This window comes from Podarcis gaigeae (assembly GCF_964106915.1).
Source record: "Podarcis gaigeae genome assembly, chromosome: 16".
NCBI lineage: Eukaryota > Metazoa > Chordata > Lepidosauria > Squamata > Lacertidae > Podarcis > Podarcis gaigeae.
Window position 1 is genome coordinate 11,186,883 of NC_139693.1, and position 24,411 is coordinate 11,211,293.

At 45.8% G+C, this 24,411-nt stretch overlaps 3 protein-coding genes across 7 annotated transcripts in view; all 3 read right to left on the reverse strand.

The window, feature by feature from the left end:
• USP21 (ubiquitin specific peptidase 21) overlaps window positions 1-1,922 on the reverse strand; it is a gene marked incomplete at its 5' end in the record, with an annotated part of 28,355 nt that extends 26,433 nt beyond the window's left edge. For 2 of the 5 annotated variants that reach the window (XM_083715663.1, XM_083715662.1), the window contains one exon: window positions 1,724-1,922. In XM_083715663.1, the coding sequence (XP_083571789.1) occupies window positions 1,724-1,922 (199 nt within the window). Of the gene's footprint in view, window positions 1-1,160; window positions 1,343-1,723 lie in introns of those variants that run through there. The other 3 variants (XM_083715666.1, XM_083715664.1, XM_083715665.1) reach the window with 2 other exon arrangements.
• Window positions 1,923-8,778: 6,856 nt separating this feature from the next.
• UFC1 (ubiquitin-fold modifier conjugating enzyme 1) lies at window positions 8,779-12,136 on the reverse strand. Its single transcript, XM_083716164.1, has 6 exons — window positions 11,969-12,136; window positions 10,739-10,806; window positions 10,241-10,304; window positions 9,815-9,891; window positions 9,604-9,694; window positions 8,779-9,023 (listed from the first exon to the last, which is right to left on the reverse strand). Exons 1-6 carry the CDS (start codon window positions 12,089-12,091, stop codon window positions 8,952-8,954), a joined length of 495 nt encoding a protein of 164 aa, XP_083572290.1. The 5' UTR covers window positions 12,092-12,136; the 3' UTR covers window positions 8,779-8,951.
• Window positions 12,137-16,225: 4,089 nt separating this feature from the next.
• Window positions 16,226-21,845, reverse strand: APOA2 (apolipoprotein A2). The gene is made up of 4 exons (XM_083717902.1): window positions 21,646-21,845; window positions 19,629-19,710; window positions 18,140-18,290; window positions 16,226-16,479 (listed from the first exon to the last, which is right to left on the reverse strand). The coding sequence occupies exons 2-4, from the start codon at window positions 19,678-19,680 to the stop codon at window positions 16,365-16,367; spliced, it is 318 nt and encodes a 105-aa protein (XP_083574028.1). The 5' UTR covers window positions 19,681-19,710; window positions 21,646-21,845; the 3' UTR covers window positions 16,226-16,364.
• Window positions 21,846-24,411: the final 2,566 nt, after the last annotated feature.

Sequence of the window (24,411 nt, forward strand, 5' to 3'; positions counted from 1 at the left end):
AAGGTAGTCTCAACCTGTACACCAGGGATGGGGAATCTGTGGCCCTCCAGATGCTGCTGGGCTCCAATTTCCATCTGCCCCAGCAAGCATGGACAATGATCAGGGATGATGGAAGTTGTAGTCTAATGACATATGGAGGGCCTAACAGGTTCTCCACCTCTACTGGATATGGAAGTTCAACAGCCTTCTCCTCTCCTATGTCTAACCCTGTTTGAAGCCATGACACCTAGCGGCCTCCACCTCACCATTAAAAAGAAATCCTTCAAATCTTTACTACTGCCATATCTTGCAGCAGCAAAGAGACACTCAGAGCTCTATCCTTTTCTGTGAATTTGACCAAATCTTCAGAAACACCATAAAGCCAGATAATGACACTGCCATACACCATTTAAATACTAGGTTTTTATCCAACTTCTACTCAGAGTAGATTCATCGAAATGGAACTGAATTAGCCATGCCTATTCATTTCTATGGGTAGAACTAGCCCTGGATACAACCCAATAATATATCTAAACACCTAAAGCACATCTATTATCTAAACACTTAAAACACATCTAAACAACTAAAACACAAATCCATCTTCTGATTTGGGGTGCATCTTCCCATTTAAAAAGACAGTCCATACCTTCCCTATTTTAAAACCTATATTATCATCATTATCAAAGCTCCTAAATTTCTCTAAGCACTGTTTGTAAATTAAAGGATAAGACAATATCTGCCCACTAGCTCACAATTCAATAGACACAATGTGAAAGGAAAATGGAATGAGGAGGGAAGAGAAAAACCAAGGACTGGAGCAGCTGATCCTCCACTGGCAGATAAATGAAGTTGGTTTCGCCCTCGCCAGGATGTCCTTCTCAAGAGGCAGCCTCCTAGTAGCCCTTGTCCGTGCATCCCATAAAACAGTAGTCATCAACCTTTTCACTCCCAGGACCCACTTTCAACCCATCCATACATTTTGGGACCCATTCCCTAATATTTTCACCGTGTATCGGCATGATGTTCATGCTCCTGCTGCAACCCACCTTGGAACAAGCCGTGACCCACTAGCGGGGTCCCCGAACCCACCAGCTGAAGACCAGTGCCATAAAAAGCATACTGACACCCAGAACAGCCCCCCCAATTGTTTTACTTCCAAGCCACACTTTAGACCCACTTACTCCATAGAGGTTGGGGGTCTTCCTGCTGTCACCAAGAGCCCACCCCAACTCCTAGGCGGCACAGCCTCATCGGTCGACCTCCTTCGCAGTCCAGAGCCCCCATGAGAAGCCCATTCCCCACCCCCTTCACCGAGGACCCTGGGGATAGAAGTCCCCACCCCCCAAATAAAAACCACAAACCCCAACTCCACCCCGTCAAGACTCACCCCACATATTATTATGCCGCGATTACATAATAATGTCAAATTGTGCTCCCTGCCGTCCCCCTCCCCTCGCGTTATACAGGCACAGCGTGTGAATGTCGCCTGCGCTAGACACCATCTAGGCAGGTGGGCCTTACCTATGTCGCGTTGTGCCCCCCATGCAGACCCACAGCCGGCCCCACGACTCAAATAAGGAGAGGAGCCCCCATAGCATCCTTTTAACCGAGCCTTTAGAGCCCCCCTCTTCTTAAGCCTTCGTGCTACACGGCCCACGGCCCTCACCCCCCCAACCCTCAAACCCCACCCCGTCCCGCAACAGACCCGCGGTGCCGCAAAGGAGTTCAGGTGTGTGGGCCTCACCTCCTGCAGGACGCCATGGCAACAACAACTCCTGCAGCACGGGCCGCCATCTTTGTTCCTCCCCCCTCCCCGCCGCACTCCGCGCTTTTGCCCGGCCGAGGCCGGCTTCGCGCGGCTCCAACGCGCAGGCGCTGGCACGCCTTTCGGGCCCCGCGCGCGCAGGCGACGGACTGACGGCACCTGCGCGTGCGCAGCTCATCCTCCCTAGGCTCCTTTTGTTGTTTTGGTAGCGTCACAGTCAGCTTTTGCTTTGCCCGACCTGCCACTCTCACCTTTTCCGTCGCCGTGGAAACGGCGGGAAGCGTCTCAGGAAATTTAAAGGCGCAGTAGCCTTAAAAAAAAAAAAAAGAGGCTAGACGCTTTGCAAGTCGGATCTGGTCTATGTATTGTATAGTTCTTGGGAGTCGTTCGCTGTGATTTATTCGCAAGCTGCAACCAGATCCTATGAATGTTTGTTCAGGAGTAATTCGCACCACTTAAGAGATTTTTGAAATATTAAGCAGAATAGAAATGCTTTTAAATTTAAATTTTAAACTGTTGTTCAGAATGAATTTTAACTATTTCCAGGTTGGGGTGGGTGTGTGTTTTAATGTTTATTGTTGATGTCTGCAGTCTTGAACTCCTTTGTTCAGGAGGAAAGGTGAAATATCACTTAAGAAATAAGAAATGATAATAAACAAATGGGGCTTACTTCCATGTTAAGTGTGCATAGGAATTGCAGTTGCAGGATATTTAATCATAATTATATCCACTTTGTTTGACAGGAGTTAATTCAAATGTAACAAGAACTTCCAGATCTTGGCTGCACCTTGAAGGCTAACAAATAGATACTTGTTACATTGTTACTTGTTACATTAGTCTTTTTAAAATGCGACAAGACTGCATTGCTGGTACAACATTCTTCAGTCCTATGCACACTTACATGACAATAAGCCCCATTGAACAGGGCAGGGCTTACTTCTGAGCAGAGCAGGGCAAGGAGTTTGTTTCCTTGCAAGTAAGCACTAGCAAATCAAATAGGGCTGAACCCCCTAAGCAAAAGTGTATAGGGGACAAAACCTGCCCTAAAAGCTATTTTTAATTAAAATTGAATACTTGGGGGGGGGGAGACACACACCCATGTTTCCTTGAACCATATACTGTAATTGAAAAACATTAGCATTTGTATGCAAACTAACCATACGTGAGATATCCCGTTAATCTCATAATGAGCCTGTTAGGATGCTTATGTGCTTATTGTTGCCTCTGATCCAATTCACTCCTCTTTCCCAGGGAGAAGGAGAATTGTTTCCTTGTGATGGTGGTAAACTAACCCTCCTAGATCAGCTTGCAAAAATCTGCTCATCTCAGTACTCACCTTCCTCTGTATTAATTACTCGCTTCATATCAGTTTACTGAGAAGATGAAGGGGAGAGGATACTGGACATATTAACTGGATGCTACCTTCCACCCATTCATTAATGGCTCAGCAAATATCAACTGAGGGGAAAGGCAGTGTTGCTTGTACGGAATTAAACTCACACAGGGCCTCATCCAGTCACACTGAGGAAGCCCCCAGACTGGTGTTTTTTCATGGGCGTATTCTGCAACATGTCACTGATGGAATAATAGAGCACTCAATGGTGGATCATCTGGACCATCCACACTAGGGCTAGGCAATATCTGGTTTTCAACATCATGATATATCACCATGCCATCATTGATGCCGAAATCCAGCATCGTCTGAGCTCTGCGAGTGCAGCTTTCTCCCGATTGGAGTGCAGAGTGCTTTAGGACTGGGACATTTGCAAGGAAACCAAAATGCTTGTTTACAAAGCTAACTCCTCGAAAGATTCCATAAACTGTGTCACTGAAAATTTTTACACATCACTAGGGAAGACAGGCGAACTAATGTCAGTGCACTGGAAGAAGCAAAGCTCACCAGTGTCGAAGCAATGATTCTTCAACATCAACTTTGTTGGACTGGTCATGTTGTGTGGATGCCCAATGATCGTCTTCCAAAGCAACTACTCTATTCCAAACTTAAAAATGGAAAGTGTAATGCTGGTGGTCAACAAAAGAGGTTTAAAGACTGTCCCAAGGCAATTTTTTTAAAAATGTAGTATAAACACCAACAATTGGGAAACACTTGCCTGCAAGCGCTCCAGTTGGAGAACAGCCTTTACCAAAGGTGTCATGGGCTTTGAAGACACTTGAACTCAGGACACAAGGGAGAAACATGCTAAAAGGAAGGCACACTTGGCAAATCCACACAGTGATCGACTCCCACCCGGGAACCAATGTCCCCTCTGTGGAAGGACGTGTGAATCCAGAATTGGCCTCCACAATCACTTACGGGCTCATTGTTAAAACTGTGTCTATGGAAGACAATCTTACTCTGCTACGAGTGATCACCAAAGAAGAAAAAGAAGAAGATATCACCATGCGAAACATCACAATATTCTGATATATCATGATGTCTGAAATAAGGATGGAGCTATGTAGAGACACTGGCTGGCTTCACGGTTTCCCCCCGCATTGTGATTTTTGCCAGCACCAGCTTTTCTAATTTGCCGCCCCTTGTAGGACGCAGGGGAGAGTTGAGCCAGCAGAGTTAACAGGGGCTGCAGAAATCAAGAGAAGCGTTGTCTGGCTCCACATTGTGATTTATATTGATATATCGCTGAGCCCTAACCCACACACCATTCTAATTTATTAGTTTTTCTGTGGTGCATTCATGCTTTCTGGAGGGACACAGTTGTTGCTATGTAAACCAACAAAAATATAACAATCCACCCACCTCCCTGAACATTTATAGTAGGGTCTCCATATCTCAAAAAGGGAAAATCCAGAGAAAATTCACCAAAACCTACACTTCCAACATGGGTTGCTATATGTCCGGATTTTTCCAGACATTACAGCCAAAGCCATATGGCAACCCTAATTTATGGTATGAAAATGAATCTATCCAATCCTCTTTCAAAGCCATCCAATTTGGTGGCCACCACAACATATTGTGGGAGCAAATCCCATGGCTCGAATCTTCCAACATCAATCTAGCTCAGTATAGTCTACCCTGACTGGCAGCAGCTCCTCAGGATTTCAGGCTGAGGTCTGTCCCAGCAGCACAGAGAGATGGAAGATGTTCCACCCTGAGCTAGTCTTTCCTCATAGCTTATTCCCCTCTTCCTGCACACATACCTATCCCTCCTAGGTAGCAGAGATAGAATGCTGCTCCCTGCAAAACCATAGCTATACTATGTATTTGGAAAGAAATTTGTCAGTTTGTAATGCATTTGGATACCTCTTAAGATATCGTAACCAAATTTTGCTTGATGGTTCTGGAGATCAAGGAGCAGGTTTTTCTCTATGGCTGCGTACAATCAACTGAACCTTTCAAAACTGTGCCAATATTTGCCACCGATTTCAGAACCAATTTTTTTTTTGTTTCTTAGAATGCATGAGCACTCCTTCATGGATCACTGCCTTGCCGTGGCGAAGGGGCTTGAATAACTCAGAGAAGCTATGAGCTATGCCGTGCAGGGCCACCCAAGATGGACAGGTCATAGTGGAGAGTTTTGACCAAACATGATCCACCTGGAGAAGGAACCGGCAAGCCACTCCAGTATCCCTGCCAAGAAAACTCCATGGACAAAGGCAACAGGCATATAAAAGTTATGACGCTGGAAGATGAGCCTCTCAGGTCGGAAGGCGTCCAACATGCTACTGAGGAAGAGCGGAGGACAAGTACAAGTAGATTCAGAGCTGATGAAGCGGCTGGGCCAAAGCCGAAAGGACGCTCAGTTGCGGATATGACTGGAAGAGAAAGGAAAGTCCAATGCTGTAAAGAAAAATACTGCATAGGAACCTGGAATGTAAGAACTATGAACCTTGGTAAGTTGGATGTGGTCAAAAATGAGATGGCAAGAATATATATTGACATCTTGGGCATCAGTGAACTAAAATGGACAGGAATGGGCGAATTCAGTTCGGATGACTATCATATCTACTACTGTGGGCAAGAATCCCGTAAAAGAAAGGGTGTGGCCTTCATAGTCAACAAAAGAGTGGTGAAAGCTGTACTGGGATGCAATTTCAAAAATGATAGAATGATCTCGATACGAATCCAAGGCAGACCTTTTAACATCACAGTAATCCAAGTTTATGCACCAACCACTGGTGCTGAAGAAACTGAAATTGACCAGTTCTATGAAGACTTACAACACCTTATAGAAATGACACCAAAGAAGGATGTTCTTCTCATTATAGGGGATTGGAATGCTAAAGTAGGGAGTCAAGAGATAAAAGGAACAACTGGCAAGTTTGGCCTTGGAGTTCAAAACGAAGCAGGACAAAGGCTAATAGAGTTCTACCAAGAGAACAAGCTGGTCATCACAAACACGCTTTTCCAACAACACAGGAGGCGACTCTACACATGGACATCACCAGATGGGCAGCATCGAAATCAGATTGATTATATTCTCTGCAGCCAAAGATGGAGAAGCTCTATACAGTCAGCAAAAACAAGACCTGGAGCTGACTGTGGCTCAGATCATCAGCTTCTTATAGCATAATTCAAGCTTAAACTGAAGAAAGTAGGAAAAACCACTGGGCCAGTAAGATACAATCTAAGTCAAATCCCTTATGAATACACAGTGGAAGTGAGGAACAGGTTTCAGGATTTAGATTTGGTGGACAGAGTGCCTGAAGAACTATGGATGGAGGCTCATAACATTATACAGGAGGCAGCAACTAAAACCATCCCAATGAAAAGGAAATGCAAGAAAGTAAAGTGGCTGTCTAACGAGGCCTTACAAATAGCAGGGGAGAGAAGGCAAGCAAAATGCGAGGGAGATAGTGAAAGATACAGGAAATTGAATGCAGATTTCCAAAAAATAGCAAGGAGAGACAAGAAGGCCTTCTTAAACGAGCAATGCAAAGAAATAGAGGAAAACAATAGAATGGGAAAAACCAGAGATCTGGTCAAGAAAATTGGAGATATGAAAGGAACATTTCGTACAAAGATTACCATAATAAAAGACAAAAGTGGAAAGGACCTAACAGAAGCAGAAGACATCAAGAAGAGGTGGCAAGAATACACAGAGGAATTATACCAGAAAGATATGGATGTCTCGTACGCCCCAGATAGTGTGGTTGCTGACCTTGAGCCAGACATACTGGAGAGTGAAGTCAAATGGGCCTTAGAAAGCACTGCTAATAACAAGGCCAGTGGAAGTGATGATATTCCAGCTGAGCTATTTAAAATTTTAAACGATGATGCTGTTGTTAAGGTGCTACACTCAATATGCCAGAAAATTTGGAAAACTCAGCAGTGGCCAGAGGATTGGAGAAGATCAGTCTACATCCCAATCCCAAAGAAGGGCAGTGCCAAAGAATGCTCCAACTACCGCACAATTGCAGTCATTTCACATGCTAGCAAGGTTATGCTTAAAATTCTGCAAGGCAGGCTTAAGCAGTATGTGGACCGAGAACTCCCAGAAGTGCAAGCTGGATTTCAAAGGGGCAGAGGAACCAGAGACCAAATTGCAAACATGCGCTGGATTATGGAGAAAGCTAGAGAGTTCCAGAAAGACATCTACTTCTGCTTCATTGACTATGCCGACCACAGCAAACTATGGCAAGTTCTTAAAGAAATGGGAGTGCCTGATCATCTCATCTGTCTCCTGAGAAATCTCTATGTGGGACAAGAAGCTACAGTTAGAACTGGATATGGAACAACTGATTGGTTCAAAATTGGGAAAGGAGTACGGCAAGGCTGTATATTGTCTCCCTACTTATTTAACTTATATGCAGAATTCATCATGCAAAAGGCTGGGCTGGATGAATCCCAAGCTGGAATTAAGATCGCCGGAAGAAATATCAACAACCTCAGATATGCAGATGACACAACCTTGATAGCAGAAAGTGAGGAGGAATTAAAGAACCTTTTAATGAGGGTGAAAGAGGAGAGCGCAAAATATGGTCTGAAGCTCAACATCAAAAAAACGAAGATCATGGCCACCGGTCCCATCACCTCCTGGCAAATAGAAGGGGAAGAATTGGAGGCAGTGAGAGATTTTACTTTCTTCGGCTCCATGATCACTGCAGATGGTGATAGCAGTCACGAAATTAAAAGACGCCTGCTCCTTGGGAGAAAGGCGATGGCAAACCTAGACAGCATATTAAAACGCAGAGACATCACCTTGCCAACAAAGGTCCGTATAGTTAAAGCCATGATTTTCCCAGTAGTAATGTATGGAAGTGAGAGCTGGACCATAAAGAAGGCTGATCGCCGAAGAATTGATGCTTTTGAATTATGGTGCTGGAGGAGACTCTTGAGAGTCCCATGGACTGCAAGAAGATCAAACGCATCCATTCTTAAGGAAATTAGCCCTGGGTGCTCACTGGAAGGAGAGATCGTGAAGCTGAGGCTCCAATACTTTGGCCACCTCACGAGAAGAGAAGACTCCCTGAAAAGACCCTGATGTTGGGAAAGATGGAGGGCACAAGGAGAAGGGGACGACAGAGGACGAGATGGTGGAACAGTGTTCTTGAAGCGACAAACATGAGTCTGACCAAGCTGCGGGAGGCAGTGGAAGACAGGGGTGCCTGGCGTGCTCTGGTCCATGGGGTCACAAAGAGTTGGACACGACTAAACAACTAAACAACAACAACAACAGAATGCATGAGCAGCACTAGGTACAAGACTGCTAAGCAATGCAGACGTTTGCCTTCAACGCCTCTTGGTTTTCACCTTTGTTTCAGTTTTATTACGTTTTTAAAGGGTTGTATCCAGTGCCTACTCAGAGAAGACCCACTAAAGTTAATGGACAGCATTAACTTAGCTCTATTAATTTCACTGGTTCTACTATGAGTAAAACATAGTTGGTTACAACCCAAGGTCTGCTTTTATTGCTATTTTTAAATAAATATTTCCTATCATTTTATGTAAACCATCTAAAGTTTTTTTCCTGATGAAGTGGTATATAAATAAGATTTGCCACAACAGTGCGTTCAGGTGGCTTTTCAAGAGACAAGCAAAACAGCAACTCTTAGGAAAGACTTGCTTTTCCTTCTTTTAATTAGTGAGTCATGTTCTGTGGATCAGTCGGAAGTCCGGGGTTCAGAAGTTACACAGAGAAGCACAAAACAAAGTCACTGGCACATGTTTGAGTCTGCAGCTGTTGATGGTTGAGGCCTAGGAGAGCAGCCGAGGCCTAGCCTCCACCCGCAGGCCGCACAGCCTGCCTCATTTCTCCTTGTGCTCAATCTGGCCTTTCGATATCAAGTCTGGGATCTCCACAGCCAGCCAGGGTCCCAGCTGCAAGACAAATAGAGGACCATCAGGAGGCTACCAGGGCCGCTTCCTTTCCCACATCTGGTAAGAGTGGCCATGTGACATACTTGACATTTTTAGGATTGTTACAACAATATTTCCAATTACAAGGCTTCCCAGTTCACATCCAACATATGAAGTTGCCTATCTAGGCTCAGTATTATCTACAATAGAGGTGAAGAACCCATTTTTCAGCCTGAGGGCTACATTCCCTTCTGGATGACTTTCTGATTCTAGCCTGCCAGCTGATGGGGAATTAAAGATCTGGCTTACAGACCAGAATAAGTTCCCCACCCCTGATGTATCATGGATACAACTGACATGGGCTCTAGTCCACAAAAACCAATGCAATGCATTTCTTAAACTTTAAGAAACCGGAAGACTTCCGTGTTGTTTTCATGCTTTGATACTTATTTGGAGGACCCAGTTTTTCAATCGGAAGGTTTGCTGCCAATGCAATTTACTCATTTGACAAGAGCACCCCTTTGGGGCTTACTAAATGATGTCCCAAGCAGCCCAGTCAAACAGATGTGTGCGCACACACACTCTCACACCTACTACTCACCCCCAAGGCCATGAGATGAGCCAGCCCAAATTTAGGTACATTCCTGGCCCACAAAGGTTTAAAGTGGTCCGTCAGACATATTTTACCACCCCTGCAAGAAGACACACAGAGGTATTAAGATGGGGCATTAACAGGACAGATACAAGGGGAAATTGTGATCTAGACCACACCATACAAACTGGCTAAAATATAGAGGAGGAGAACATCTGACCTGTACATTTTTGCTGTTTTTCCATCCAGCTCTGGGATGGCGATTTCCGGCGCGGTGGATGGATACGTTACCGGAATCTGCAAATGGGGTTTAAGCAGAGCTTAATACTTAGAAATCCTGCGTAGGTTGACCTAATTAGCCCTCACCAAAATCCATCCATTCACCAGAAACCATCCAACGGTTTCTGAAAACTATTTCATTCCAGCCGGCTTTTTAATTGAACTCTGATTGTATAGCTTTAACTCATTTTCAATCACATTGCATTGGGTTTCTCGTTCACTGCTTACAGGCAACTGTGATTAAACAATATACAAATTGTTGAAATAAAACATATAAAAGTAAAGGAAGCAGCTCTCACACAGAAAGTGAGGAATGAAAAGCAGGAGGGTCAGGAAGCCCAGAGGAGGGCATGGGGCAAGGACTCACATCAAACTCAACAGCAAACTCATACTTCAGGAGGTTGTGAATGTACCAGCATTTCCCAAACCACCTGGCAAGGAAAGAAAAAGAGACACGACAAAGTTACATCTCCTGTCGCACTAAAGTCACATCCACATAATAATGAATATTAATATTACTATTATTGCTACTATCATCCCACCCTTCACCTCAAGGTCTCAGGGTGGGTTAATGGCAATTAAAACAGTGTTAAAAACAGTTTAAACAACTTACAGAAATAAAAATATACATCCCAATTGCCAAAAGCCAGGGTAAAAATGTGTGTCTTCAACATTCTCTAAGTGCTGTAGAATATATTCACAATACATGTAAAGCACTATTGTGCCGCTTTAACAGTCATGAAGAATCCCAGGAACTGTAGTTTGTTCAGGGTGCAGACCTCACAAAGCTATAATTCCCAGCACCCAAAACAAACTACAGTTCCCAGGATTTCCCACAAAGTTTTGGGGTCTCCCTTGTACTCACCTTGTGCCTTCCTTGTTGGACTCTAGCCTGAACCAGTCATTATCAGCATTCTTGTTGTTTTCCACATACTACAGAAAGAATCCATAAAATAAAACAGACAGCAAGGTAACCTCCATAGCATGATGTCTGTAATGAACATTTTTTGAAAATCCAACAGAGGCAGGTTACGGATTATTCCTGCAGCCATATATAGTATATATAGTATATAGTACCCCACCCCCCACCCTGCACACATACAAAGATTCCTGGGAACTGTAGCTTGTTAAGAGTGCTGCGAATCATAGCTCTGTGAGCGGTAAGCAACAGTTCTCAGGGTTCTTTAGGAGGGTGGATTTATTTATTTATTAAATTTAAATCTTAGCCTTCCCCCGAAAGGAGTCCAGGGCAGCAAACACACCCACTTATTATTACTATTTTAAAAGTAAAACTGTTAAAATGTTACAAAAGTAGTTACAGTTAAAAATATAGTCCCCCCCCCCAAAGATTTCATCTCAGTAAGCTTCCAAAAAACAATTGGGACGGGGGGGGAGAGAAAAAAAGAAAGGTGAACTCAGACACAAGTCCTAGGTGTGTTTACTCAACAGTGCCATCTGCACAGAGCAGCGTGCGGACATGGCTCTTAGGCTGGCAGCTTTCCTGGGCACAAACCCTCCTGAATCACAGTACAGTGGTACCTCGGGTTAAGTACTTAATTCGTTTCGGAGGTCCGTTCTTAACCTGAAAGTGTTCTTAACCTGAAGCACCACTTTAGCTAATGGGGCCTCCTGCTGCCGCCGTACCGCGAGCACGATTTCTGTTCTCATCCTGAAGCAAAGTTCTTAAGCTGAAGCACTATTTCTGGGTTAGCGAAGTCTGTGACCTGAAGCGTATGTAACCTGAGGTACCACTGTACAACCATCAGGCCGGGGACCATCTGTACAGGACGTTTCGCACTACAACTCCCATCAGCCCCAGGAAACAGCCAAAGGCCCTGCACGGTGGGAGCCGTAGTCCGAAACAACTGGTAGGCGTCAGAGTGGGTGGAGGCTGGTCTCCTCAGAAGCAAGTCCCACTGATTTTCAATGGGGCTCACTCCCAGGGAAGTGGCAACAGCCCTGCAGCCTCAGGCCCCGCAAGTTTCTCCTATTGCAGCAGCACGAAACTTGACCCTCTGAAGCCACCGTAGTGCAGCGGAGCCACGTCAGCCTCCCGGCACATAGCTCCCTCTCCTCACCGGGAAGGACCACGTACCTTAATGAGCGCCTGGTATTCCTCCTTCAGCCGCTGAATCCACAGCTCCTTGTCCCGCGGACCCGCGTTCGTCTTCAGCAAAGGCAACTCAGCCACTACCCGGCGAGTAGCCTCGTCTGCCATCTTTGTTGAGGTACGCTAACCGGAAATGGCTTCCCGTTGGGCAGGGCGAGGAAACGTCGCGCGTTGTTGTCATCCTTGCCTAGCACGTGAGCAGTTGGGCGGAAATGGATCACGTGACGCTTTCCCCAACATGATTGTTGAGGGCGGAAATAGAGTGTAGAGCGGGGGGGGGCAGAATCATAGAGCTGGGAGAAAAGAGTAGAGGCTACATGTAGGCTGTTGGTGGAAGTTGTTTCTTGTGTGGCTTAATTAGGGCGCTGTGGTTTCCTTGGATTCCACTTTTACCCGACACCAAAGGATTGGGAGAGCGGACGGATTCCTCTCCGCCGCATGAGCTTGGAGCAGCCAGCCTCACCTTAATGCCCGCCAGATCTTTTGGACTACAATTCCCATCAAGCCCCAGTTGTCGTTTGCTGGTTGGGGCTCATGGGAGTCGTAGTCGTGGTATCTGAAGAAGTGTGCATGCACACGAAAGCTCATACCAAGAACTAATTTAGTTGGTCTTTAAGGTGCTACTGGAAGGAATTTTTTTATTTTGTTTTGACTATGGCAGACCAACACGGCTACCTATCTGTAACCGTAGTCCAAAACTGTAAGCTCTCTGAAATCTGACGTAAAGGTAAAGGGAGCTCACCCCGTCGCAGGGATTCGAACCGGCGACCTTCTGATTGGCAAGTCCTAGGCTCTGTGGTTTAACCCACAGCGCCACCTGCGTCCCCAAAATTTGACTTAAGTACAGCAGACCGTTAAAGCAGCCTAATTGCTGAAGCCATCGTGGCAAATGCCAGACCCCTCCCAGCTTGTGGAGCGAAGCCTTGGAGAGTTTGAGCATTAAGCTTCAAACCTGCTGATTTATTTAGAGCATTTGTACTCTTGGTGGGACGCGGGTGGCGCTGTGGGTTAAATCACAGAGCCTAGGGCTTGCCGATCAGAAGGTCGGTGGTCCGAATCCCCGCGACGGGGTGAGCTCCCGTTGCTCAGTCCCTGCTCCTGCCAACCTAGCAGTTCAAAAGCACGCCAGTGCAAGTAGATAAATAGGTACCACTCCCAATGGGAAGGGAAACGGTGTTTCCATGCACTGCTCTGGTTTCACCAGAAGTGGCTTAGTCATGCTGGCCACATGACCTGGAAGCTGTACGCCAGCTCCCTCAGCCAGTAAAGCAAGATGAGCACCACAACCCCAGATTCATCCATGACTGGACCTAATGTTCAGGAGTCCCTTTACCTTTGCTCTGCTTTTCAGCCAAAAAGGCTCCCAGAGTAGCTTGCATACAGTCAAAACAAGACAGTCTTACCATGTAAACAAGAACAAGAACCCTACGACACACAAGGGGCAAGGAGGGAAGAGGAAAATCAAAATCAAAACTCAGGCAACAATTTCTGAATGGTTGTTTCCAGTTGGCACATGGAGCTGGGCTTCCAGCAGAGCAGGTGGGGTGAGTTTTGTATTTCTCCCATTGAGGCAGCCTGATGGACTGGCTGCCCCCAAGTGACAGTTGAGGAGAGGCCAGATGGAGCTGGCCTGTCGCAGCAGAGCCCGTGGCATCAGCTCTGTTTACAGGATGATTGCCTCCCTTAGTACCATTAGGCACACATTTGTCTTTTCTATGTGTTTGGTTTGACATTTTTCTTGCAGTGATATTACTATGACCTATAGCTAACAAGTAATATTCATTTTATTTTATTTTTAACCCATTAACCTCCCTCCCTCTGTCAAATAGTTCACCTGGGTTGCTTGCCGCTTTTGCCACCTCCTCACTGGCCTGCCTGCTTTTCATCAAGCTGCAGTTGCCATGGCCACCTATTGGCATCCACAAGAACCGCAGCGTGATGACAGCCTTACATTTTTACATATACTGTATAGCAGTGGTTTTCAACTAGGGTACCGTGGCACCCTGGGGTGCCTTAAATGATGGTCAGGGATGTCGCGGGCAACACTGGCCTCTGTCCCTCTTTCCTTCCCTCCCTCCTCTGATTCCTTCTTGCGTCTCTGCCTCCCAAAGCTTGCACAGCTGTTTGTTGCAGCAGCCCTGGCTACAAGCTCCCCAGGCGAATGGTGCCTCTGGGGCTGCCCAGGGGGTGCTGGTTGCCAGAAGGTGAGGCGACCTCGGAGTAAGCAAGCAGGCAGGCAGGCAGGCAGGCAGGCAAGGGAGCCCAGCCAGCCAGTCCTCCAGCCCTTGTTGTTGGGAATGGACAGTGTAAGGAGCCACATCTCTTTGGGGCAGGGGGTAGCTCAAACACTGGGGCGGGCAGCAATAGAGGACTCCCAAGGAGAGGGGAGATACGATACGATACGATATCTTTATTGTCATTGTCCCTTGCGGAACAATGAAATTGAAAAACTACATAAAACTACATAAAAACTACCTAAAACTACCACAAAACTACATAAAACTACATAAAAACTACATAAAACTACATAAAACATTCAAAAACCCCTTAAAAAACCCTCTAAAACCCCATTTTAAAATACACTATACTACAGAGACCCCTTATGCTGCGTTTAGAACCAGAATTGCATTAGCGTAGAAACTGTTTTTCAGGCGGCTAGTCCTGGCCTTTATAACCCTATACCTTCTTCCAGAAAGCAGAAGCTGAAAGAGATCATTTCCGAGAGGAGAAATGAGAGGAGAGGAGGCTGAAGGAACACCCCACAAGGGAGGGTGTTCGAAAAAAAGTGAGAGGCTGCCAGCCCCACAGGGGTGCCGCAGAAATAATGTAATTGGCCAAGGAAGCCGTGGACTCAAAAAAGTTGAAAACCTCTGCTGTGCAGGAATATACATAGAGAATTATAGAGTTGGAAGGACCATGAGGGTCATTTAGTTCAACCCCCTGCAATGCAGGAATATTCTGCACAATGTGGGGCTCAAATGAATGACTCTTAGGGCTGCCATATGTCCGAAAAATCCCAGACATCACCGGGATTTGGCTTCCAAAAACGGTGTCCTGGTGGAATTTTCAACGTCCATTGTAAATGTCCGCAAAAAACTGGACATATTGCAATCCATATTGTAAGTGGGTTTCTTTGCTGATTTTTATTTTTTTGCCAAAAAAAGCTTAACAACTTTGACACACACACACCCCTCACTTTTGTGACCAGATTTTCACTTTCTGAAATACAGCAAACCTAACGACTCCGAGATTAAGAGTCTTATGCTCTACTAACTGAGCTATCCTTCCCAGCGGTGTATTTTAAAGATGTTGCTTAATCCCCTGTTTGTAAACCACACTGGGCGCTTCCAATTTAAATAGAGTGCGTTTTATATTAAACAAAAGGAGCGTTTGCTGGATCAGAGCAAACGCTACCTTAGTGAACAATATCGGCAGAGGGCAGTTGCAGTGGCAAAGCTGCATGCTCTGCTACCGGGGGTGGAGAGCAGGCGGGGGGGCGTGGCACACGTTCTGGGGGTGTGGTGCGCTGGGGGGGGCGCAGCGCATGTCGGGGGGGGCGCTGCGATGGCACCCTACTGAAATAGTGGTGCCAGGGATGGTCTGCTCCCTCTGCACCCGTGTTCCTCCGCCAGTAGGCAGTTGTCTTCAAGCCCTGCTTGCAGGCTTTCCAGAGGCACCTGCCTGACCACTGTGGGAAAGAGGAAGCTGGAGGAAACAGCCCTTTCCTCTGTTTGGCGGGGGGGGGGGCTCTTGTAGCATTGTTCAGAATAGAACCTTCAGTGTACAGTGCCAGTCTACCTTGGGATGTGTGTTAAATGTACTGTATTTTTATGTGTATAAGACGCCCCCTACTTTTGGGGACCCCAAATTTAGAAAGTCGGCATATGTATAAGACGCCCCCAGATTTCTAACCTTATTTTAAAGTAAAAAAAAACACCCTAGTATTATACACAGAAAAGTACAGTACTTTAAATTTACAGTGCGGTTTTTAATCAAATGTTGTTGTTGTTGTTTAAATAGTTGAAGCTCATTACAGAAGCTTGAGGAACAATAAACTGGGATGACGTACCAGTGGGGCAGGGAACTGTGCATGGTATACAAGAAAAAGATGAACATGGAGGGGGCTTCGGGGTCCCCATTTGGCACCCACCCCATTGCTGGCCATTTTAAGTGGAGTGGACATGCAATATCTTGGATGCTCTGCCTGTATCAAAACCCAGACACATGTACACATGCACACACTTAGAGAATAAGGCGCCTTTATTACAGCCAGAGTGAGATCCAGCCAGTCTTTGGATTACAAGAAGGTGCTAGATTTCCCCTAGTTTACTTTTCAGCAGATGATGAGGACGGAGCCTCTCTGAACGCAGCTTCCACTACTTTACTTGGTCTTTTTCTGGATGGTACTCAAAAGGCTGGTGAAGAACTGGGTAGCCTGGTCCCTGAGTTGTTCAGCCACAGGAGTCACATGCTCTTGTGCCCGCTGCACGTAAGCCCTGTCAGAATGAATAAATGGACGAATAAAAGAATCAATAAATGGATCAGGCCAAGGGCTTCCCTCTAATCCAAGCCTCCCCATACTCGGCCCTCCAGATGTTTTGGGACTACAACTCCCATCACCTTTAGCTAACAGGACCAGTGGTCAGGGATGATGGGAGTTGTAGTCCCAAAACATCTGGAGGGCTGGATTTGGGGGTGCCTGCTCTAATCCTATCCATTTCCAACAGTGATATGACAGACACTTTTGGGAAGCCAACAAGCAGAGCATGAAGGCAAATGGTTCTCCCCTTTTTGGGTAGTCCTCAGCAGCTATACTTTGGAGAGACTGCCCCAGTGCATGGGGGTTCCATTCCTAGCCATATTACCGATTATGAGTTAATTAATTACATATATATGCAACTGGTTAATGCCCAGATTGCTTCTAAGCAGTTTACAAAACGTAAGAACCAACTGCACAGTACAGTACATGCAGTTTTCAGAATGCAATGCGTTCCTCAGGAAATCGTTTGTTAGGCAAGAGTTTGCATAACGACATTTTCCATTATTTCCCATGGGAACATTTCTGATCCGTGATTTGTCCAATCTGTCTTCTCTCTCACTCCATGGTTTCATCCTGAAATGGCTGCAGCCAACCAGCAAAAGAGAGACAAAGGAAAAACTGATTTCTCCCTTCTCTCTGCCTGTTCCCCTTTTCCATGCTTTCTGCCCCAAAATGGCTGCGACTGACCAGCAAAGCACAAGCAAGTAGGAAGTGGGCAAACTCCAGATGTTCCGATATCTGAATCAGCTGTTGTTTGGGCATAATTCTTTATGTTTGGAATCTGTAGATAAGGAGCATTCTGATAGCGGGACCTGTGTGTATTGTTAAAATACAGACTAATTGTTTAAAATTCGGTGTAATTTAAATGCATGGTAAAACAATCCAGCTGAAACATTAATATATAAATGACTGTAACTAACATGTGCAATGAAACAATCCCATTAAAATGAAACTGCAATTAAAACAAGAGGCTCGGGCTGAGAGAATAAGGGAATGCCTGTATAAATAAGTGACTTCAAAAGCTGGCAGCATGCCAATGCAGATGGAGCATCTCATATATCAGCAGGGAGATTGCATTCCACAACACTGGTGCTAGCAGGGAAAAAGCCAGTCTTTGATTCACCACCAGCCAATAACCATCAGGCCTTGGTAAAAGTAACCAGGTTCCATGTGTAGAATTTGGTGCCTTTATTGGGCAGTGGAGGAGAAGGTTACCTGATCCAGAGGTTTTTTTTTTAGGATTGTATAAAAAGGGTCCTCACCCCATTTCAGTTGAAATGCGATTGGATCTGGCGCTGTTTCATTTATATGTGTATTTGATCCACTGTTTTTGCCTTGAATCAAAACATTGCCTCTTTTGTACAAGTTATGTTTTTAATGTGCCCTATCTGGCACATGGAGTGCCCTATCTGGGTGGATGGAGCAGCCAAGTAATTTCGTTGTCCCTGAGAGGGGGCAATGACAATAAAGATATTATTATTATTATTAATGCTTCATCTCCTTACCTGACCATGCTCAATCGCCTTTCGTTCTGTCTGTCTTTCTGAATTGTTGGACTTTTAATAAAAATACATTTAAAAAGAAAGAAAGATGTGAGTGGGGGAAGGAGCTCTTACATTGTCTGGGCCTTGAATTCCTCTATCTTCTCTTGTGGCACGAATTCCTTTTTGAAGTAGTCAGATAAGCTATTAATGTAGTTCTGCACTTGCTGCACAACATCAGAAGCCTCGGCTGGAGCCTGTTCCGCCTGCCGTCTGACCACAGTCCCTGCAAGGACAGGGGGAGACTCGTAAATAGGGGGTCACTCAACAGTACAAAGGGAAAAAGCCATTAACCAGTACGTACACCCTCTTAGTTCATAGGGAGCTGCCTCATACTGAATCAGACCAACTAGCTCAGCATCATCTTCAGTGATGCTCCAGGGGTTCCTCCCAGCCCTACCTGAACGACAGGAGCGAGCCAGCAGTAAATCACACAGAGCATGTTGGAGTTAAAGCTTTATTAGCAAGAACAGGATCTACAAAGACTTGGCTGAGTAACAGGCCTAATGAACATAGGAACCCACCTCCAGGTGTTTCATCCCCATGAATCATTTGCCGAAACTAAAGGCCCCTGCCTCCCCACAATTGTGTAGGTCTCCTCCTTTCCAGGGTTTGCCCCCCGAAGCAATCGGAGACTGAGCCGGCATACAGTCTGTCTTTGCTCCTTCCACTTCATGCCTCTTCTGGTTCTAGGAGAACAGAGCTTGTTGCAGCAAGAGGGGGAGTCCCCCATGACTCTTCAACAGCCTGATTCATCTTGGCCTCTCTCCTCCACCTCTCCTGCTTCTGCCTCTGATTCTGGACTTCTGTCTGCCACAGACTCTCCCAGCTCACTAAGCCCTGTTACCCCTTCAGTTCCCAGCACCTTCTCTTCCTAGTCTTCTCCCTCTCCTCCTTCTCACCACTCATTGTTGTCCCGCCACCACTCCCTGAGCTCTCAGAGATGTCCTTGGGGACTGAACCAGGGACCTTCTGCATGCAAGGCAAATGCTCTACCTAGAGAGCTTCTGCTCTGCTCCTCACACAAGCAGTATCCCCTCTCCTGTGTCCACATTGTGTCGTTCGAAGTTCAGTCCAGATGGAAGAATACTGGAGAAAATTGAGTAAGTGGAAAACAAACACCCACCCTCAATGGTTGCCAGTGACCTGAAGGAGCATCTCCATCCCCATCGTTCAGCCTGGACACTGAGGTCCAGCACCGAGGGCCTTCTGGCGGTTCCCTCATTGCGAGAAGTGAGGTTACAGGGAACCAGGCAGAGGGCCTTCTCGGTAGTGGCGGCCGCCCTGTGGAATGTGTGAAGGAAATAAGCAGCTATCTTATCTTTAAAAGACATCTGAAGGCAGCCCTGTTTAGGGAAGTTTTTAATATTTAATGCTGTATTGTTTTTAACACTCGATTGGGAGCTGCCCAGAGTGGCTGGGGAAACTCAGCCAGATGGGCAGGGTATAAATAATATGTTGTTGTTGTTGTTGTTGTTTCAAATTAAGTTCCACCTGGAAGCACTCTTTGATTCCCTCACGGTTTGCAATGAAGAACGCTGCCAGCCCCCTTGCCCCACAGTACCTTCCATGCAGCAGACGCTGACCAACAGGATTGCGAGAGCGAACACCTTCATTTTGGCACGCTTGGAGCACTCCTTTACTTTCTGGGGGGAAGGGAGGACGAGGAGAGGTTGTGAGAAAAGAGGTGAGGAAGCAAGACCAAGCCCACACACTCTACGGCTTGAATTGTGCGCACTATACCTCTAAAGCACATTCAAAGCACATTTCCCCCCCTCAAATAATTCTGGGCACTGGAGTTTGTTAAGGGAATTGCTGGGAATTCTGTGAGGGGTGAAGTCATAGCTGTCAACTTTTCCGTTTTCTTGCGAGGAATCCTATTCGGAATAACGGAATTTCCCTTTAAAGAAGGGAAACTTGACAGCTATGGGTGAAGTCCTGTGCCCACAGCTCAGGTTGGGTAGGAAGCTTCAGAGACCAAATATGGTGCCAGCCCCTGGCACTATGAGGCTGAGGGGGAAATGATGGCCCACCATATCAGATAGTTTGATAGAAGCATTGCTTTAAAGGTATAGTGAGGGTTTCCCAAACTTGGGTCTCCAGCTGTTTTTGGACTACGATTCCCATCATCCCTGACCACTGGTCCTGCTAGCTAGGGATGATAGGAGTTGTAGTCCAAAAGCAGCTGGTGACCCAAATTTGGGAAACCCTGGTATAGACTTAGTTGGCCAAGTGAATTCTCAGGTTTTTCGTGAGGCAGTTTTTTTTGCTTGCTTGCTTGTTAAATACTTTACTGCTTTAAAAACAAATAATATAGTAAATATGTGAACTTTGTGAACAATTCCCCCCCTCCCCCCAAAAAAAACACTTCACGTTTTCTGCCCAACCGCATGGCACGCTTTAAAAAACCCCAAAACTTTTCATGAGGACTAGAAACTATTGTATCCCTCCTTTTTGGTCAGTAGGGAGCAGCCATTCTTGAAGGCTGCAATGCCTGTGTTAGTGAGGAGGCTGAACAGCTAAAGGGAGGGGGGAACAAAGGGAGGAGAGAGCTGTACCCGTCTACGTCTACCACCCAGACGTAATAAAAGTGATTTAGAAATCCCAAAACTCAGAAAGGTGGCACAGAATCTTTCTAAATTAAAAATTAAAATGTGGTGTTGATTATCGAACAATAGTAATTTCACTTCCCTTAGTTCAGGTGCTTATGAAGCCAAGTTGGGACTAGTGTAGAGGGGTTTTTTTGAGCTTTTTTTAAAAAGGGAAATTCGCCAAAATCTACATTTCCGACATGGGTTGTAATATGTCTGGATTTTCCCGGATATTTAAGCGATTTTCGCCCAGACACTGTTTTGGATTGCCAAATCCCATCTATGTCCGGGAAATTCGGGACATATGGCAACCCTAGCACTAGGGGCTAATATCAGCAGGCTGGGGGAGCCCCCAAGGTTTGCAGAAATAAAGAAAACATTGTGTGTGTGGAGGGGGGAAAGCCTACTGACTGTTGGGAACGGAACGGATCCGGTTTATCCCAAATCAGAGCACTTCATGCTGCAACCCTTTGTTGCAGCCTAGCAGTAGCCAAACAACAACTATTGTCAGGGACAACCCCTCCGTTTCACATTTGTCACCAGCTTCCTTTTAGATTTTCTACTTTCCCATCCTTCTACCGCTCCACCCTTGACACCTTCTTCCCCTCTTGAGAACAGGCTAAAATTAAACTGGGGCAGTTACCCCCAGCACGGCTTAATTCTGTGCTTTGACATCCGTTGCACAACTGCCACACCTCAGACCCATATGAACACCCAGGAGAGTGTTTTTTTCACCCGCCCACTGAAAGAACAAGTGCCCCCACACACCAAGGTTTCAAGAGCAGGGCTTGTGGATTCACTTGAATTCTGCCGTAATCCATAAAAAAACTCAAGCTCTATTAGCAGAAGCTCCACCGGTTGGATTTCTGCCTGTGTCACATAGCTGGTAAAGTTTTAATATTTCTGCCGGGGGGTAAAGTGACAATTCCATTGCTCCACCCCACCCCAAACCCTTTCTTCTTAAATAAAATAAAGTCAATTCATTCTTACCCAAAAGATCAATTACAAGGAGCCAGTCAACATAGAAGTGATTGTTAGTTTGAGGTTGTAGGCTCTTATATAGGGTATCAAAAGACCAGCCTGTTTCACCCAATCTATTCTCCCTGTTGATTGGTGCTTGTCTCCCGTCCCGTCCCTCCTCCTCCCCTTCAACCTGCCACCACATCGACTGTCCCTCTTGGAAGTGCAATGTGCGATTTCTGCAACTGCTAACTAAGGCAATTCCCATGTCAACAGCTTCGGGGTCTAAGGGTTAAGTACACACAGAGGCCCACACTTACTTCAGTGATAACATTTAGTGTGGGCAAGGGAATCGTGGCCATATCAGAGTTAATGCAGAATGCAAGCCCAGCCTTGAGGCAAGCGCCCTCATATAAACCTTTGGTGCAGTCACATCTAGAGTAACGATTGCAGTTTTGGCTTCCTCCTTTTTCATGATCTTGGCCTACCTTACAAGGACATTGTGTAGGAATAGTAAGAACAGAGGAAGAACCCGGCTGCAGTGGATCAGGCCAAAAGCTGAACGATTGGTATTCAGAAACGTTACTGTCTAATAGCCACAAACATCCATGATTTTTTCTAACCCCCTTGTACAGTCAGGGAATCACAAGAGTTTTAACTATGTGCTTCAATTTGTCTGTCCACTCCTTAATCTTCCAACTTTCAGCTCCATTGCATGATCCTGAGTTCTAGTACTACACAAGAAGGAGAAAAACTACCCAGGTCCATAGCTGTCAAGCATCCCTTATTTGGTGGGACAGTCCCTTATCCCAGCGCCATGTCCCACTGCCCCTTATTGGCTGCTGGCTGGGCTTTCTGCCTTTGGCTCGGAAGGGCTCAGAAGTTGAACATACCTGTGCCCGGAAAATCCCTTATTTTGGCTGCTGATCCCTTATTTTCGAGGCTGCTGGTCCCTTATTTTCAAATCTGTAAGTTGACAGCTATGCCCAGGCCCCATCTGCACCAAACATTTAAAGGAGTATTCAAAGAGTATTTAAACAGTCACGTCTCCCCCCCAAAAAAAGAATCCTGGGAACTGTAGATTGCAAAATACACAGAGAGTTATTAGGAGATCCCCTCACAACGCTACAGTTCCCAGAATTTCTCCTGAAGAGGGGTTGATTATTAAACCACTCTGGAACAGTAGCTCTGTGAAAGGAGCAGGGGTCTCTGAAAAACTCCCAGCATCCTTAACAAACTGCAGACATTTCCCAGCATTCCTTGGTTGGGGGGGGAGGGAGCCATGCTTGTTAAAGTAATACAATACGGCTTTAAATGTAAAGTGCCGATGGAGCCTGGCCTCACCTTGATTCCCCCTCAATACAGGAATGTTATACATCTTTTCTAAGCTAAAAAAACCCCCAAACCCAAATGTTGTCATCATTCCTCACAGAGTGGCGGCTCCAGCCCCCTGAGCATTTTGGCTGTGCTTTTCTGAACCGTTTATAAAAACCACTGAGGTGGGGTGACCAAAATTGAACAAAGTGTTTTGTGTACATAGTAAGTTTGTCACATGACAGATAAAAATGATGCTTCGATAACTTTCCTAAGGTTAACGACTTAAAAATAAATAAATGGTCCCGACAATAAAAATAAACAAATTCTGCATCTTTCCCCTCAACTCCCCCCATTCATTTCCATGCCAGGAAAAGTTTTATCTTGCTGAATTTGCCAAGTCTGACTGCTGTTAAAGGCATGGGAGCTTTGCTGGGGGTGGGAAGGTGGCAACCCTAGCATCTCCTGCAGCCGAACTGGAGCAAGCTCTGCTAAACAATTCTTCATTTAAATCCTCTCATGTTAGAATCTTCCTCCTCAACTGATGAGGGGGGAAAGGGGCCTAGCCTGCTCTTGTGCATTTTAAAATAAAGTGGCTCTCCAGAAATCAACAGGGGGAAGTTTTGTGCCCACTTCACCTGCAAACATAATTGGTACATTCTGCACCAACATTTAAGGCACTATGATGCCACTTTTAACAGTCATGGCTTCCCCCAAAGAATCCTGGGATCTGTAGTTTGTGAAGGAGGCCACAAGTTGTGAGGAGACCCCTACTCCCCTCTCAAAGCTAGCTACCATTCCCAGAGTTCCCTGGGAACTGTTGCTGTGTAACAAACCTTCAGTTCCCATGATTCTTTGCAGGATGGCGTGACTGCTAAAGTGGCATAAGAATGTTATACAGTGGTGCCCCGCAAGACAAATGCCTCACAAGACGGAAAACTCACTAGACGAAAGAGTTTTCCGTTTTGGAGGTGCTTCGCAAAACAAATTTCCTATGGGCTTGCTTCGCAAGACGAAAAGCCGCTAAACCGCTAATAGCACTAATCCACTAAGCCGTCAATGGGCTTGCTTCGCAAGACGAAAAAACCGCTAGACGAAGAGACTCGCGGAACGGATTCTTTTCGTCTTGCGAGGCACCACTGTAAATGCATCCTGTGGATGTGACCATTGGCTGCCCACATCTGGAGACTGATATGAAGTAGGCAGCACACAAAACACTACCAAACCTGTTGTGTATTGAGTCAAAGGATTTTATATCTGTATTATTATTGTCTGTATTTGCATTAGGGTAAAGTAACTGCCTTTTGGTTCCAGAGGGTACAGCTACTATTGGTTCATTTAAGCTGCTGTATTTGGATCCTCTGTCTTATTGGTTTCCTCCAAAAGGCAGGACTGTGATTGCATGATATTGTTCCCTCCAAAATGTATCCCTTCTAGCTAGTTCCCTGTCCCTATAAATGTAGCTCTCCCCTCCTCAGGTTT

Coding starts and splice junctions, on each gene's coding strand:
- APOA2 (XM_083717902.1), bottom strand. CDS start 19,680: ATGAAGGTGTTCGCTCTCGCAATCCTGTTGGTCAGCGTCTGCTGCATG. Junction 18,291..19,628: donor CAGCGTCTGCTGCATGGAAG/GTACTGTGGGGC, acceptor CTGTCCTTGCAG/GGACTGTGGTCAGACGGCAG. Junction 16,480..18,139: donor GAATTCAAGGCCCAGACAAT/GTAAGAGCTCCT, acceptor TCATTCTGACAG/GGCTTACGTGCAGCGGGCAC.
- UFC1 (XM_083716164.1), bottom strand. CDS start 12,091: ATGGCAGACGAGGCTACTCGCCGGGTAGTGGCTGAGTTGCCTTTGCTG. Junction 10,305..10,738: donor TCCAACAAGGAAGGCACAAG/GTGAGTACAAGG, acceptor TTTCCTTGCCAG/GTGGTTTGGGAAATGCTGGT. Junction 9,024..9,603: donor CTCATCTCATGGCCTTGGGG/GTGAGTAGTAGG, acceptor TTTGTCTTGCAG/CTGGGACCCTGGCTGGCTGT.